The sequence below is a fragment of the Schistocerca serialis genome, chromosome 8 (assembly GCF_023864345.2).
Source record: "Schistocerca serialis cubense isolate TAMUIC-IGC-003099 chromosome 8, iqSchSeri2.2, whole genome shotgun sequence".
NCBI lineage: Eukaryota > Metazoa > Arthropoda > Insecta > Orthoptera > Acrididae > Schistocerca > Schistocerca serialis.
In genome coordinates, this window is record NC_064645.1 from 378,076,773 (window position 1) to 378,093,150 (window position 16,378).

The 16,378-nt window shown below is 41.3% G+C and overlaps 1 protein-coding gene across 10 annotated transcripts in view; it reads right to left on the minus strand.

Annotated features, from left to right (window-relative positions):
* The window catches only part of LOC126416404 (START domain-containing protein 10-like), a 139,358-nt gene that overhangs the window by 24,711 nt on the left and 98,269 nt on the right, over positions 1–16,378 (minus strand). For all 10 annotated transcript variants that reach the window (XM_050084106.1, XM_050084108.1, XM_050084111.1 and 7 more), the window contains one exon: positions 412–536. In XM_050084106.1, coding sequence (XP_049940063.1) covers positions 412–536 — 125 coding nt within the window. The remainder of the gene's footprint in view (positions 1–411; positions 537–16,378) is intronic.

Here is a 16,378-nt window from a genome sequence, read left to right on the forward strand (position 1 = left end):
GTGAAAGGACCTTCACACAGTTGTCAAGTGCATTTTCAGTGCTGAAGGCCTTATGCCATCTTCAATTGTGTAGCTGTTACAGGCCTGACTATCATTCCTCAATTGTGAAACTGATGTTGCAAATCAATATTTAACTATTATAACATTACTTTGCTTCCCAAATATGATTCACAGTTGATGGCATGTTGAATCTGTTTGAAAATTGGCACAGCACATGGCTGATGATAATTTCATTACAAAATAATGTATCTATGGCAAAACAGACATTGAAAAATTTAATACAATGAGAAAGAAAAGAACTATACTGAAACGCTTTCAGTGCAGTAATCAGTCATGTGAAAACATTAACTTTTAGTAGCACAAACATACGGATGGTTTCAGTTCAAACAATTCATACCAGCTATCACTTACTTTAGGTGCCAGAATTTGTGTGCACTTGTTGACCAGCCATGGAGGAAGTGTACCATGAGGATCAGTCTGAGAAACGTAACCTAGCATACTGCCGGCACCCTCAGGTGATGGACGGATTAAGAAACCTACAACACCAATCCTCTGTTACTTTTAACAAATTAAATTAATAACAGGGTGAAAAAATTATGCAATGTCTTTAACTACTTGTGTATATGATGATGAATAAATCTGAGAGGTTTACTTCTTTTGTTTGCACTCATATCATGCATGTGACAGACCACTTTAATGCTATAAATTGTTTCCTACTAAAACACTATTAAAACAAAACACACATTTTTTTACAGTTTTAATCATCAACCACACACTATCTTGTACACTATCTGATCAAAAGTATCTGGACACACTTTATGTAATGCAGAATTGACCACTAGTGTCACAACAGATGAACCCACCAGCATAAAAGGAGGTGGGGTGTTGTCAGTAGAGGTGCAGTAACAGCAGAGTGGGTCAAGTCAAGAGCACTCAGTGACTTCGAACATTGATTTGTCTTTGGATGTCACCTGAGTAACAAATTCATCAGGGACATTTCAACCCTTCTAAACCTGTGCAAGTAATTTGTTGGTGATTGTGAAATGCAACCAAAACAACAAACACAGCTAAGCCAGGACCAGGCAGACCTCATGTACTGATGGACACAGACCACTGAGCATCTTGGAGAGTAGCTGGGGGAAAAAAATCAGTAGAAGGAATCAGTTTTGAGTTCCAAAGTGCTACCAGCTGTCCAGTTAGCATAATGACTGTACATAGGGAGTCAAAACAAATCAGGTAGAATGGTTGGCCAAGAGCCTAAATGCAGGGGTAACACCGGTTCCCGTCAGATCACCGAAGTCGAACACTGTTGGGCTCGGTTAGGACTTGGATGGGTGACCAGTCACGTCTGCTGAGCGCTGTTGGTTAGAGGACGCACTCATCCCTTGTGACGCCAATTGACAAGTTACTTAACTGATGAGTAGTGGCGCCAGTTATGAAAACTGACAACGACTGGGAGAGCTGTGTGCTGGCCACGTGACACTTTGTGCCTGCATCCAGTTATGCCTTCAGCAGTGGTCAGTTGGTACTGTTGTGCCTTCCGAGACCTGTTCGGACAGAGAGCTACAATGGTCGAGCAGCTCTTCATAAACTACACATTTCTGTAATCAGTGTTAAATGACACTTGAAACTGTGAAGAGAGCAATGCCACTGGACACTGGATGACAGGAAATGACTGATTTGGAGTGATTAATCATGCTGCATCCAGTGGCAATCTGTTGGAAATATTTGGGTTTAGTGAATGTCTGGAGAACGTTACCTGTCATCATGAGTACTGCCAACAGTGAAGTATGGGACAGGTGGTGCTACAGTATGGGAATGTATCTTCTGGTTAGGCCTTGGTATCACTATTGTGCTACAGAAAATGCTAAATATGGAAAGATATGAACACTTTTTATAGCATTGTGTTTTGCATACAGTAGAGGAACAGTTCAGAGATGATGATTGATTGTATCAGCATGACAATGTACCCTGTCATAAAGAGCATCTGTGAGGTAATGGTTTGGGGGCAAAATAACATTCCTGAAATGGATTTGCCTGGCCAGAGTAGTGACCTGAACCTAAGGGAGCATGTTTGGGATGAGTTATAATACTGACTTCACTCCAGACCCCAGTGTCCAACATCACTACCTTCTCTGGTTTCAGCTCTTGAGGAAGAATGGGCTGCCACCCATCCACAGACATTCAACCAACTTGCTGAAAGTGTCCCCAGCAGAGTTCAGGCTGTGAGAAAGGCAAAGGGTGGACACACACACATTATTGTCGGCTAAAAAGTATCTGGATACTTTTGATCAGATAGCGTATAGCAATCAAACAAATCTTTGGATGCCTAGGAAAAAAGCAGACTGGTGATGGTGATCATTAACAGCTGAACAGTTTATTTTAAAGAGAGATGTTTTACTCAAACCAAGATCATGTGCAGCCCTACTAAATTTTAATAGAAGCTTCTTTGTTACAGAGTCTGATTTCAAATTAATGGCTAACTTGATTTATTATACTCTGGTACAGGATTCAAGTTAATTATGTAACATTTGACAGTGATCATGACCACATTATTGACAGCTCATACCAGATTCAATTCTATTTTGGAACCATAAGCGACACACAAAAAAGCTGTACAGTATGACACACACAGAAAATTTCTTGTACAACTAAAAGGTTTCACTAATTATACCAGTAGCAAACAGAATTACTAATTTTCAGTATCCTTACTGTTCTTCAATCTCTTTGTTCTTTCTCCCCCCCCCCCCCCCCTTTTTTTTTTTTTTTTTGCAGTATATTCTCAGTGACTTAGTCATTGAGTTGAAGCTGTTGGTCCTGGCTGTGCATTTGTAGTCTGTGGGCTGTTTTGCTGAACCACTGTGTTATAGCAGAGAAGAAGGGTGGGCTGTTTCTTGATCTTTCCTTTTCAAGGACAATCAACTATTAATCACATCACAGTACACTTCCATGCCACAGCATTAAGTGTTTTCCCATTTACAAGCACCTGTGATCTGAGGGTAGTGAAACAATTGCTGCTTGTGCACAGTCTCAGACAATGAAGGCTGATTTCAGACTTGTACAGCTGCTATCTGAATGGCACCATGCACACTGCTATAGTTATGAAAAATTATATGATGGCTTGCACATCTACCCCAGATGATCTGTGGCACTGCGTAGGGCAGCCGCTGTGGCACTGCTGAGTACTCCCACTGTGGTGGACAGCTGTCATGCCATGGGGGTGAATTAGTAAATGCTGGTGCCTTCACTTCTTTGAGGCATGGCACAGAAACCTTACTGGCAACAACAGTCCATAGTTCAGTCAATTAATTCCATTCTTCTTTGCCTTTCCCTTTTTTTCATGATTTATCATCATGGACCTAGACATGATTTGAAAGACTAATCTCTTTATTGGAAGAACAGCCATTTTATGGAACGAAACAATGGGCAACTACAAGGCCAGGATTCATAACTAAAACATGTGGACTGTTACATTCAAGGAACTGAATGGATCATTTCTAGGCATGAGTGGTAAGGAGAGAGAAATACAGTAAGCCATTCAGTAACATAAAACTGATTTATGGTAAAATTTTCAATGGAGTAATAATAATCTTCCACAAATCACATTTTGGAAAACTGGCAATTTACAGGTACTGTAGATGTCAAAAAGCAATGGGTCATCACGTTCCTTCATCATCCCACATAGCTCACCAAATGCCTACATATTCATTAAATTACCAGAAGAATTCTTCAGGTTTACTGCAGAGATCTTGCAATAAGATGTGGAACACCCTGAGTTTGTTCACATTACACTTCGCTGAGAGACTGAAAAAGTATGAACTAAAGGCTGCTATTGCTGATCTTGCCACGCCGTGCTGTGTGCAACAGCAGCATGAGAAATGTGAATTTCCCACAGCAATGGTGCCACTTACATGGTTGCCAATCAAGTATAAAATAAAGTACAAAATATGCCTCAGTCATCAGTAGTTACAAATATGATTTTTTTTTAACATACTACTCTTTGTAAAATTTTGTATAAAGATTGTGGCTGTATTATTTTTATACCCCTTTTCATGGAGATGATTGATTTCAAGGGTTTGTACTCATATGTATAAAACTAGTAGCAGTAGTTTTGTTGACTATTCAGTGTCCATAGAAGGCTAGCAGACACAAGCAAAAGTCAGTGTATCAACAATGTAGGAAAAGACAGACTGTTGCTTACCATACAGAAGACACTTTAAGTTACAGACAGGCACAATTAAAAGACACTTACATAACGCTTTTGGCTACAGTCTTTATGAAGGCTGTGGCCAAATGCTTTACGTAGGTGTCTTAATTGTGCCAGTCTGCAAATTAACGTGTCTTCCTTACAGCGAGTAGCTATCTGTCTTTTCCTTCATTGTTGTGTGCAAGGGTATGGGGCACAGGGAGCAGAGAAATATTTGACAGACTGGCTAGCCATTATGTACACCAAGAGACAAAAATTCTTAATACTGCCAAGAGACACATATAAAAGTAGAAAAACTATGCTAGCTTTTGGAACTATTAGTTTTTCCTTCGACAAGGAAAGAAGGGTAGGCTGTGGAAGATCACTCACGTGCCAGCACAAGACAGACCCACCTGTTCTGAGGACAAGGGGAGACAACTAGGCTATAACAAGGAGGTGACAGGAAGAGTAGGACGACAAAGGTAGTACAATGCTAATCACTGTGTCATATAAAGTTTGTATATGATAGAAGGGCAAAATGAGAAGTCTTATCAAGGTGGACTGAGAAGAAGAGCACTGAAAGTAAGCTTACCCGCACTCCTATTTTTTTTATTCATTATTAAACCTACTCCTGCATTACCCCTATTTGATTTTGTATTTTTAACCCTGTATTCACCTGACCAAAAGTCTTGTTCCTCCTGCCACCGAACATCACTAATTCCCACTATATCTAACTTTAACTGATCCATTTCCCTTTTTAAATTTTCTAACCCACCTGCCCGATTAAGAGATCTGACATTCCATGCTCCGATGCATAGAACGCCAGTTTTCTTTTTTCCTGATAACAACGTCCTCTTGAGTAGTCCCCACCCGGAGATCCGAATGGGGGACTATTTTACCTCCGGAATATTTTACCCAAGAAGATGCCATCATCATTTACCATACAGTACAGCTGCATGCTGTCAGGAAAAATTATGGCTGTAGTTTCCCCTTGCTTTCAGCCGTTCGCAGTACCAACTCAGCAAGGCTGTTTTGGTTAGTGTTACAAGGCCAGATCAGTCAATCATCCACACTGTTGCCCCTGCAACTACTGAAAAGGCTGCTGCCCCTCTTCAGGAACCACATGTTTGTCTGGCCTCTCAACAGGTACCCTTCCGCTGTGGTTGCACCTATGGTATGGCTATCTGTATCACTGAGGCACGCAAGCCTCCCCACCAATGGCAAGGTTCATGGTTCATGGGGGGGGGGGGGGGGGATTTATGTTAAGGCAATTTTAATTAAGAATGAAAACATTGTCCTGGTTGGCTATATTGCTTTTTTATGATATTTAGGATAGGCCATTTTTGACCTTCGGGCATTTTCAGCATTACATTATAGTATATTGCTGGCACTTGTGTCCAGGAGATGATATAATGTAAAATGAAGCTGGAAGCTTAAGATATGTGCTTGAAAATGATCAAAGGTTGAAATTGGCCAATCACATAGATAATAAAGCAATAATACAGCCTACCTTGACCAAGTTTTCAGTCTCAAAATACAAAGAGGCTGTAACCCTCCACAAAAACAAAATTTTAATTAAATAAAATACTCTCAGTTAAACACACTGTATCCTCATGAAGGAACTATAGTCAGAAAACACACTATTCCCACTGTTTATCACTGTCAAACACACTACATTTTCACAAAGAAATTGTAGTCACAAAACAAACTAGTCCTACTGTTTTCACTTTTCAGATTGCACATGTTGCCACTACCCACAAGATGATGCTGTACTGCTGCACTTAACTCGCCACAAAAAGTCACTATTATATATTCAGCATTGTTGGAAGTAGTCATAAAAATACATCAAGTGCAGCATGTGCATCGTCTGTCACTGTGGCAATGAAATGAGGTGAAAACATGCCTATAAGTGTCAATGGTAGTTGCAGAGTGAAATCCACCCCTGCTACTTGTGCCATAAGCATCTCAATCGTCGTCTGTTACTGATACAAAAATCTGCATGTAATTCAACACTACAGTATGTTGGTATCATGAACTACAGTCTGTGCAGTTTTCTTGAATTGTGCCAGCAGTGGCCACTGGGGAGGAAGAGGTAACCGCTGTTGTCATTGTGTGGCGAGTAATGTTGCAGTGGGAAGACATCCCATAATGCTGATACTGTAAGAAGCTTGCGCTATGTCCTGACCACTTTTGTGGTTTTAATGATGCAGGAAGTAACAGGGTTTTGTGGAATCGCATTACAATGACCTTCACGAGTGGTATTTATTCGAAGAAATGTGTATGAAATAAAATTACGGCCACACCTCATGGTCGAACAATAAGCAGTTTGCTGCGTAATCACTACTGCAGAGACACTCCGTGTCAGCTCTTATGCAGAAACTCAGTGTCAGCTCTTAAAGACTGGCAGCAGTGGTAAGCGTTATGAAAATTTCTGAATTGTACCGAGGAGTTCCAATTAGTAGTAGAGTACGAGGCCTCAAGAAAACTTAAGACCACAGCTCTTTCGTGGCCCTTGGGACATAGTGGATGAGCCAGTGTGGGCCTTAGGCTAAAATATTTGGAGACTGATGACTTAGAGTATTATCACTCTAGAGATCTTCATTCTCAGCTGATGGATCTTAAAAAGATTAAGCTCTTTTTGATTGGCAAACAAAAAACACATCTTACAAATGTGAAAATATTGCCTGCTAACTACAGTGCCAGTCACAAAATGTAGATGACTTAAGAAGGTCTTGAGAAACATTTGCATAGCCTTTAAGTAAATAAGAGTCTGCAGCTGGAAAATTCTACTATTTGTGGAGATTTAACCCTATACCCTCTTAAAGGGTAAATTTACGAAATGCATCATTAGAATTCTTTCCACCAAACTGCACAAGCAAGTTGTAGCTCTTGGATTTGGACACTATCCACACTTTCAAACATATTGTAGCAAATCCATTGTGCAAAAGGCATTATGTTTGATGAAGGATGGAAAGGATGCTTCCGTGGTAAAGCATCCATCTGGATGTTCTGTTGGCAAAGGTCTGAACATGTGGTTTAGGTTCCCAGATTTGTGAATGGCTCGAAGAGTTCTTACGTAACAGAACCCAGTATGTTATCCTCAACAGCAAGGTTCATCAGCGACAAGGATATCATCAGGGGTGCCCCAGGGAAATGTCATAGGACCACTCCTATTCTCTATAAACATAAATGATCTGACAGATAGAGTGCGCTGCAATTAATGGCTGCGTGCTGATGACAGTATGGCAGCTTGCCCTAAATGTAGAAAAATGTAAGTTAATATGGATGAGCAAGAAAAATAATCCAGTAACATTTGAATACAACATTAGTAGGATGCTGCTTGACACAGTCACATTGACTGAATTTCTAGACATAATGTTGCAAAGCAATATAAAATAGAATGAGCACATCAGGTTGGTAGCAGCGAAGATGAATTATCAGTTATGTTTTATTGGGAGACTTTTGAGAAAGTGTATAGAAAACTACTGCAACACATTCTTGAGTACTGTTTCAGTGTCTGGGATTCCCACCACCTAAGATTGAAGGAAGACATCAAAACAATTCAGAGGCATGCTACTAGACTTGCTAACAGTAGGTTCGATTAGCATGCAAGTATTATGGACATTCTTTGTGAATTTAAATGGGTGCCCCTGGAGGGAAAATGACATGCTTTTCACGAGGTGCTATTGCAGGAATTTAGAGAACTTGCCTTCTATGCTGACTCTCAAGTCACCAATGTACATTTCATATACGAACCATGATGATAAGCTGCACAAAATTAGTGCTTGTACAGAGGTTTTTATTAGACACTTGTTTTTCATTTGCTCTATTTGCAAGTGGAACACTTGAAGAATGACTAGTAGTGATACATAGTACCCTCTACCACACCCCATATGGTGGCTTGTGGGGTATGTTCATAGAATTAGGGTGGTCTTCATTTTTATGAATTTTATGTTTCTCCATGCACATTCTCTAGTTTTTTCTCCTATTATTTTAGGAAGAATTTTAAGACCTATTTTGTTGAAACTGAAGACGAGGAACCCATGCCACAGCGGGCAAGACGTTGCATCATGTCACTATGTGTTGTTGTTTATTACTGATTATGTTTATACTTGATTGGTACTGTACTGCAAAAGGAAGTTTTCACTCTGTAGCAGACTGTGTGCTGATGTAAACACCAATGTATAACAGACAGCATTTCTTTTCATAGGTAAAGTCAGTGCACATCCATCATATGCTACAGTATGTGCCCTTTGGTAGTCTGTGAAACTTCTTCATTGAAACATGAGCAATGGGCAAAGTAGATGTGGGGAGAACAGCACTGTTTCTCACTGGAGAGACATTACTGTGAAGAGTTTATGTTTGACAGAGAGGGCTCATGACCAGCCGGCTATCTGACTTGGGGGGGGGGAAGTCACTAAACCTGCCCACCAGTGAAAAACATAATATGCTCGAGAGGTAATCTTGTTTGCAATATGCCCTGTCATCGTCATCATCCAGCCGGGCAAAACTGTGAGAATGCTTGCTGAAACTCTGGCCAAATTTCATTGGAAAGCTGGTGCCCTCTAATGAGGAATCAAGAGGAGGAGAAATGCCAAGGAAGAATTGTCTGCTTGCTGTCACAGACATATCATCAGCCAATGATAAGATGTGACAACAAAATTTTGGCACTCTGGAACTGCAAGAGGGGGAAAAATCTGGCTTAAAAACCGGCAAGCAAGTGAATGGAGAGATCTTTAAGGGGTAGTGATGACAGACTTTGTGAGGATTCTTTCAAGAGACTTTGTGTTTGGACTTCATCTCAAGACTTGGTAGTCAGCACTTAGTCTGCATTTACACTTGATGCTTATTTGGTTCCACAATGACTTCAGTCTATTCCATGTTATTCTGCTTCCTATTCCAGTTTTTGCTGGATTTTATTCTGTTCTAATGCTTGTTCTCAAGAGCATTTGACTTTGATTTCTTTTCTGAAACCATTTCTCACCTAATCCGAGTTCAGACTCAGTTGCCAAAAAGTCATTCTCATGATCACTGTCATCTGGTTCAAATCAGACTTCTTGAATGCCATCCATCTATTTCAGCTGCATGCAAAACTAAAATCCAGTTGGAGAACTGATGCCTCATAATGCAATTACCTAGCCTTTGTCTGTAGACCATATGCTAATCCTCTCAGTCTGCGCAAAGGGAACAGGCCATTCAACCACCAATAACTGTCAATCATTTGCCAGGCACTGCTCGCTTGTACAGATGACATACAAACAATTAACTGTTAAGCCAATTCCCCAGAGAGCCTAATCGTGGCACATCTGCCCAATCCAAGTGCCCTGAGAATCTCTGATTCATTCACATGATTTTCGAACAGCCAGTGAAGAAGTGACTTATTTTTTATTAATGTTGATCAAAAACTGGAATTCAGCAAATATGAAATCAATAAAACTTTTCCTATACTGCCACAAAAAATTCCCAATGACCACATTTTAATGCCCAATACCACATGAGTTACCACAATATAAAGGCAGTTACTTGATGAAAGAAATAGAACTAGATATGTATGTATAAGTAACTAACGGGTGTTTCAAAATGAATATTGGCGTTTTAAGGCTTTGTAGCATTTCGTACATTCAACTTACAATTTCAAATAGTACATCAAATGAAAGAGATACTCAAACAGTTTTGTTTTCATGCTCTAAAGCCTACAGACTACAGTTTAAATGCCGATTTTATAAACAGAAAGTTGCTGCACCGTGAATCATGTCATTGTCAGTGCTGCATCAACATTTCACATTAGTTGAAACGTGAACACACATAATATGAGCATCTGGGGTTCAGAAAATCCCCACAAGATAGTGCAATTGTTACACGAGTCCCCTAAATTGAATGTTTTTTGTGCAATATCCCAGCAGAAAGTTTATGTGCCTTTCATTTTTGGTGAAGCAACTTTAACTGGTGTTTCTTATCTTGATACACTACAACTAAGGCTTTTTCCTTAATCGGAAGAAGCTGAACCACAGAACTTTATATAGTAGCAGAATGGTGTGTCGCCTCACTGGCATAACTTAGTATGTGATTGTAACAATATTATGAAAAGTAAAGTTGCTACTCACCACATAGTGGAGATGCAGAGTCACAGACAGGCACAACAAAAAGACTGTCACAAATAAAGCTTTTGGCCCAAAAGGCCTTCGTCAAAAATAGTGCAGTCTCAAGCAGTGGCTACAGTTGCCTGAGACTGCAGCCGTGTGTGTGTGTGTGTGTGTGTGTGTGTGTGTGTGTGTGTGTGTGTGTGTGTGTTTTATTTTTAATGAAGGCCTTATGGACCGAAAGCTTTATCTGTGACAATCTTTTTGTTGCGCCTGTCTGTGACTCTGCATCTCTGCTATATGGTGAATAGCAAGTTTCCTTTTCATAATATTGTTACATTCCATCCTGGATTTTCCATTGTTTGATTAGTGTATGACTGATTAAACGACGATGTACCCAACTGCTGGACTGACTGCAGGGATAGATGGCAGAGCTTGTGCCACATGCTCTCCACATTGATCTGATACAATTCCATGTGATTTTTACATTTGGGGGTTCATAAAGCGCCATGTGTATGTGCCTCCACAACCAGCAGGTCCAGAGGATTGAAACAGTTGTGACAATTACTCCAGAAATATTCATCACGGTTTGGGAAGAACATGCTTACTGAATCAACGTGTGCCGTGTGATGAATGGTGATCACTGTGAGGACTTTTAAGAAAAACTGTCTGACTTGCTCTTTCATTTGATGTATTATTTATAATTGTAAGTTGAACACAGTAAATACTTCACAGCCATACATCCCTGATATTCATTTTCAAACACTCAGTATAATGACATTGTGACAAGTCATTCTTACGTGAGGGAACGATGATGACTAGTCTTCACTTTGCAGCTTTTATAAGTTAATGTAATTTTATGTTTAGAAGATAAGAAGAGTCCACAACAGCTGGGCACAAGAGCATTAATCCGTAATCATTAATTAGCAAATTTAACTTTTTGAGTCATGGATTAACTATTAAGTTAATTTTTGGAAATGTTAACAGATTATTTAACTTCTGTAAACTTTCTTTGAGACCATTAATCATTAATTAGCTACCCTCTAATTATGACAAAACTGATGCCATGCCACCTGTGGAAATCATGTTCTGACAAGCTCATGTCATGTGGGCATGTGGCTATGCCAAGTTGCAGGTAACTGATGTAAACAATCGAGTGTGAGCACAAATAACTGGTGTTGGTTGTTTACTGGGATCACATTAAGTACTACTTTTTATGGGTGGAATGACTGCAAAAACTAAATATGGAATCAGATTTTAGCTCTAAAAACAATGTAAAGAGAAGCCTAGTAGAAACGTCTCTGTAAAAAGTAATGGCCGCAATGGCACCATGCAGTACTATCCTATTCATGGAACATCTAGAGAAATTCTTTCTAACCACCAAAAATCCCAAATATTTAACCTGGTTCATGTCCATCGATGAAATCTTCATGATCTGGACCAAGGGTTAGGGCATCCTATCACCCACTTCAACAGCTGCCACCCACTTCACACAGGAAATCCCTTACACACGGCTTAGCCAACCATGGTGGTTGTATCTGTAGTGATGAGCAAGCCCTCTCCAAATATACCACGGGTCTCACTGAGGCCTTCACAGACTGAGATTATCCACCCAACTTTGTCCAGAAACTGATCTCCCACACCTTATATCACCAGTCACCTAATATCACCCCACACAACCATAGTCCAGCCACAAAGGAGCACTCCTCTCAAGACCCCAGTATTATCCAGGACTGGAGCAACTAAAACCCATTCTCTACAGGGGTTTTGATTCACTCTCATCATGGAATAAGAAATATCCTCCCCAACCATCTGACAGTGGTATTCCATGGTCCACCCAACATGTGCAATATTCTTGTTCATCCTTACTCCACTCCTGGTCTCAACCTGTTGCTTCATGGCTCATATCCCTGCAACAGACTCAGATGCAAAACTTGTCCCCTCCATCTGCCCACTACCAGATTATCCAGTCCTATGACCGGCATCTTCTACCCCATCAATGGTGAGACCACATGTGAAAGCAACCATGTGATCTATAAACTTGTCTACAACCAGTGTGTCACATTCTACTTGGACAGGATTACTAACAAGTTGTCTATCTGCATGAATGCCAACCATCAAACTGTTGCCAAGAGACAGCTGAAGCACCCAGTTCCTGAACATGCAGCACAACATTAAGTGCTTCATTTTAATGACTGCTTCACAACCTGTGCATCTGGATTCTTCTTAACAAACCAGTTATTCTGAATTGTGCATGTGGGAACATCCCCTATGATGGATCCATTTTTCTGCCCCCTGCCGGCCCCCCTCAACCTGCCCTCTCCCCTCCTTTCCAGCACAGCCTTCCAATGGTGCACCTAGCATCCTTATCCTGTCCCCACGACATCCCTGCACACCCCGCACAGTCAGCAATAGTATCTTCGCCCACCCCTACCCTGTTACACCTCCCCCATCCTCACCCCATGCCGCCTTCTTACCACCACTACCCACTCCATCCGACTGCTGCTCACATCAGATGTAGCCGCAGTTGGGTCTTAGCAGCTGGATACTTGTTTGTATGGGTGAGAGTTCTAGTTCTGAGGAAGGATCTTGTCCAAAAGCTTACATATTTCTAGTATTCTTTACAACAATGTAGATGACACTTACACATAAGCTTTCAGCTAGAAGTTCTGGCCCAAGCTGCTGGAGTTGGAGCTCATGTGTGCATGAGGTGTACTTACTTGTGTGAATGAATGGTGTGTACTTCTCTTTTCTTGACGAAGGCTATGGCCGAAAGCTTATGTGTAAGTGTTTTTAATTGTGCCTGTCTGCAACTTAACATGACATCTTTATGGTAAGTAGCAATCTATCTTTTCCTAGATTGATGATATCCCTACCACGAGTTTCCACTGTTTATTATTCTTTTCATTGTGCCTGTCTGTGATGCAACACCTCCTCCATGTGGTGAGTTGCAATCTGTCATTTCCATATTGTTGGTACTAATATATCCCATACATGGAAAAAGGAGGTATGTCAGAGCCTGTAAACTTCAGAGGCATATCTTTAACATCAGATAATTTTTCGAAAACAGTGTTGAACAGAACCGAAAAACGACTACTGTAGATCCACAAATTGGTTAGTATGAATAAGGCTTCAGAAAGGGCACATAACACACAGTACAAATCTTGAATCTGAAATTGCTAACTGTGTATTGAAAGCAGAAAAGCAAGAACTTCATACTCAAATTTGAAGACTTCAAATTTTAGAGGAGATGAATTTGGACAGAAAATCCAGTGAACTGATTAAATACATCTTAACAAACACAAAATCCAGGGTCATTAAGTTTAAGAGGAATGCTTCCAGAGTCCCTCAAGATGGAAACCAGAAAGGGACACAACCTCTCTGCTCCTTGCTCTTTTGCCTATGTGCTTGATAAGCCGATCAAGGAATGGTGATGAAAAATGCAAGGAGTAGCTGGAATATAATTGGGATGCAAGAAAAAAGGGACACACATGGACAGTTCAGTATATGTATATGATATTGCGATATATTTGGAATCATCAGAAAAGGTCCCTAATCAAGCCACCAAACTACAGAGACAAGCAGTTAAAGCAAGTTTATACAGACTGACACAATTTATGACAAACATCAACACAGCTCCGTGTTGGATGATATTAGGATGAGGAAAAATTAAGTAGGTGGATAGAATGGATAAAAACTGGTCTGACAGAAAAAGAAGCTATGGGAGCAGAAATAAGTAAGATGACTTTAGCATAAACACTCACTACGATCATCTACAATAAGAAGAATCCTTTGATCAAGGCAAAATTGGAACGTTACCAGCCAGTGACCTTTCCTAATGCCTTATATGCAGCAAGTCTGAACTTCATAAGAACAGGACTACTTTAGAGGCTATAACTTGTGGAACAAAGCATTCTCCCTAAAAGAACAAGAAGTGGTTCACTAAAGAAGGCAAACAAATCAAAAATTGTATATCCAGATGGAGAAGACCCCAGACGCCATCAGGAAAAGAGGGATCTTGTTCTTTTGAAACATCCTTAGAATGGACCAGAGGAGGTGTCAATGCAGTTTATTGAGGAGAGTATTAGACTCAGGTCAACGTCATCGTGGAAAGAAGAATGAAGGTAGTTGTGAAAGTATGAGAATAAAAGAATTTTGGACAAAGACAAAGACCAGAAAAAACAAAGCAGACTAAAATTAATGTGAACCTTAAATGGTCAAAGTGGAAAGACAGGGTGTATACATGGACAAGGAAAAAAAATTCCCGGATTTCCCGGTTAAAAATACACTTTCTCCCGGGTGAAAGTACGTTTTCCCATATCAATCCTTTGAATGGTTATGGTTTTGTACACGGCCGTACAATTTCCCGGCACTTTTGAAAATGATTCTCAGGAAAAAAGACATGTTTTCGAAATGTCTTTGATGTGCACTGCATGTTACTTTCTGAATCATTGAAATCAAGATTTCGATGTGCTTTTGTAACCCATTCATAGCTCACGTCACGTGATCTCTCCAGTTGATGACAGCGGATATTCAGAGCATAGGACACGTGATGTAGTCAGCCAACAGCAACATCACTGTTAAGTAGCGCGAACACACAAACAGGGAAAGTTAATAGTTTAAATTAATATACATAGAGCGATCTGATGTTTTCCCGGCGTATTTCTAATTTGAACAGTTCTCGGGTACCCAACCGGGTAGCGTCGTAATTTTTCCACAATATTTCAGCAGACGTACACGCTGCCATCTTCAGGTGGTTCCTGACGAATGCTGTGCTGTTCCTCTCAGCACCCTATATATACTAGCCATTACCCCCTCCACCGTTCCTCTCCTGGTGTCTTTGGTGTGGCTGGCGCGGCGGCTACTGGAGGTGGTGGGGGAAGCGGCGCCTGGGTCTGAACTGGGGTCTGCAGTCTCCCTGCTGCCGCCGTCGTGGGCGGTCCTCGATCTCTGGGACCGCATCTTTCTCTCCAGGCTGAGTGCAGGGTTCCAAGCCTGACTAAGTTGAAGGTCACTGTCTTTATTAATTGGATCGTCCTGTAGTCAGATTTCGATGGCCTCTTTAGTAACGCAGTCCCAGAAGGAGGAGGATTGACAGCGTATTTTTGTTTTTTCATAGTCCATATTATGGCCAGTCTTTATACAATGTTCAGTCACGGCTGATTTAGTGGCCTGGCGTAATTCGGTATGGCGCTTGTGTTCGCGGCACCTCTCTTCAACAGTGCGGACTGTCTCCCCAACATATGATTTTCCGCACTGACAGGGAATTTGATAAACGCCTGGTTTTTGAAGGCCTAGGTCATCTTTCACTAAACCCAGTAGAGTCAAGGTTTTGCAGGGGGTCGGAATACACATTTCACATTGTGTTTCCCCAAGATCCTGTGCGATATTTCTTGAGGTGTTTCCGACAAACGGAATGCACGCCAACGACTTGTGTTCTTCTGTTTCTTCTTCTTGTTCTCTTGGCGCAGTCTGCCTGAGTGCGTGTCTTATTTGCTTCTGGTTGTACCCATTTTTTTGAAATGTTGTCCCTAGGTGCTGCAGCTCTGCTGGAAGGTTCTCCTGATTGCAGATCGATCGTGCCCTGTGAACAAGTATGCGCAAAATGCCTTCACGCTGGGAGCTGTGGTGGCAGCTGAAGGCATTTAGGTACAAATCGGTGTGTGTAGGATTTCTGTATACACTGTGTCCCAGCTTGCCACGCGTTTATCAAATTCCCTGTCAGTGCGGAAAATCATACATAGGGGAGACAGTCCGCACTGTAGAAGAGAGGTGCCGCGAACACAAGCGCCATACCGAATTGCGCCAGGCCACTAAATCAGCCGTGGCTGACCACTGTATAAAGACTGGCCATACTATGGACTATGAAAAAACAAAAATACTCTGTCAATCCTCCTCCTTCTGGGACTGCGTTACTAAAGAGGCCATCGAAATCTGACTACAGGACGATCTAAGTAATAAAGACAGCGGCCTTCAACTTAGTAAGGCTTGGAACCCTGCACTCAGCCTGGAGAGAAAGATGCGGTCCCAGAGATTGAGGACCGCCCCCGACGGCGACAGCAGGGAGACTGCAAACCCCAGTTCAGACCCAGGTGCCGCTTCCCCCACCACC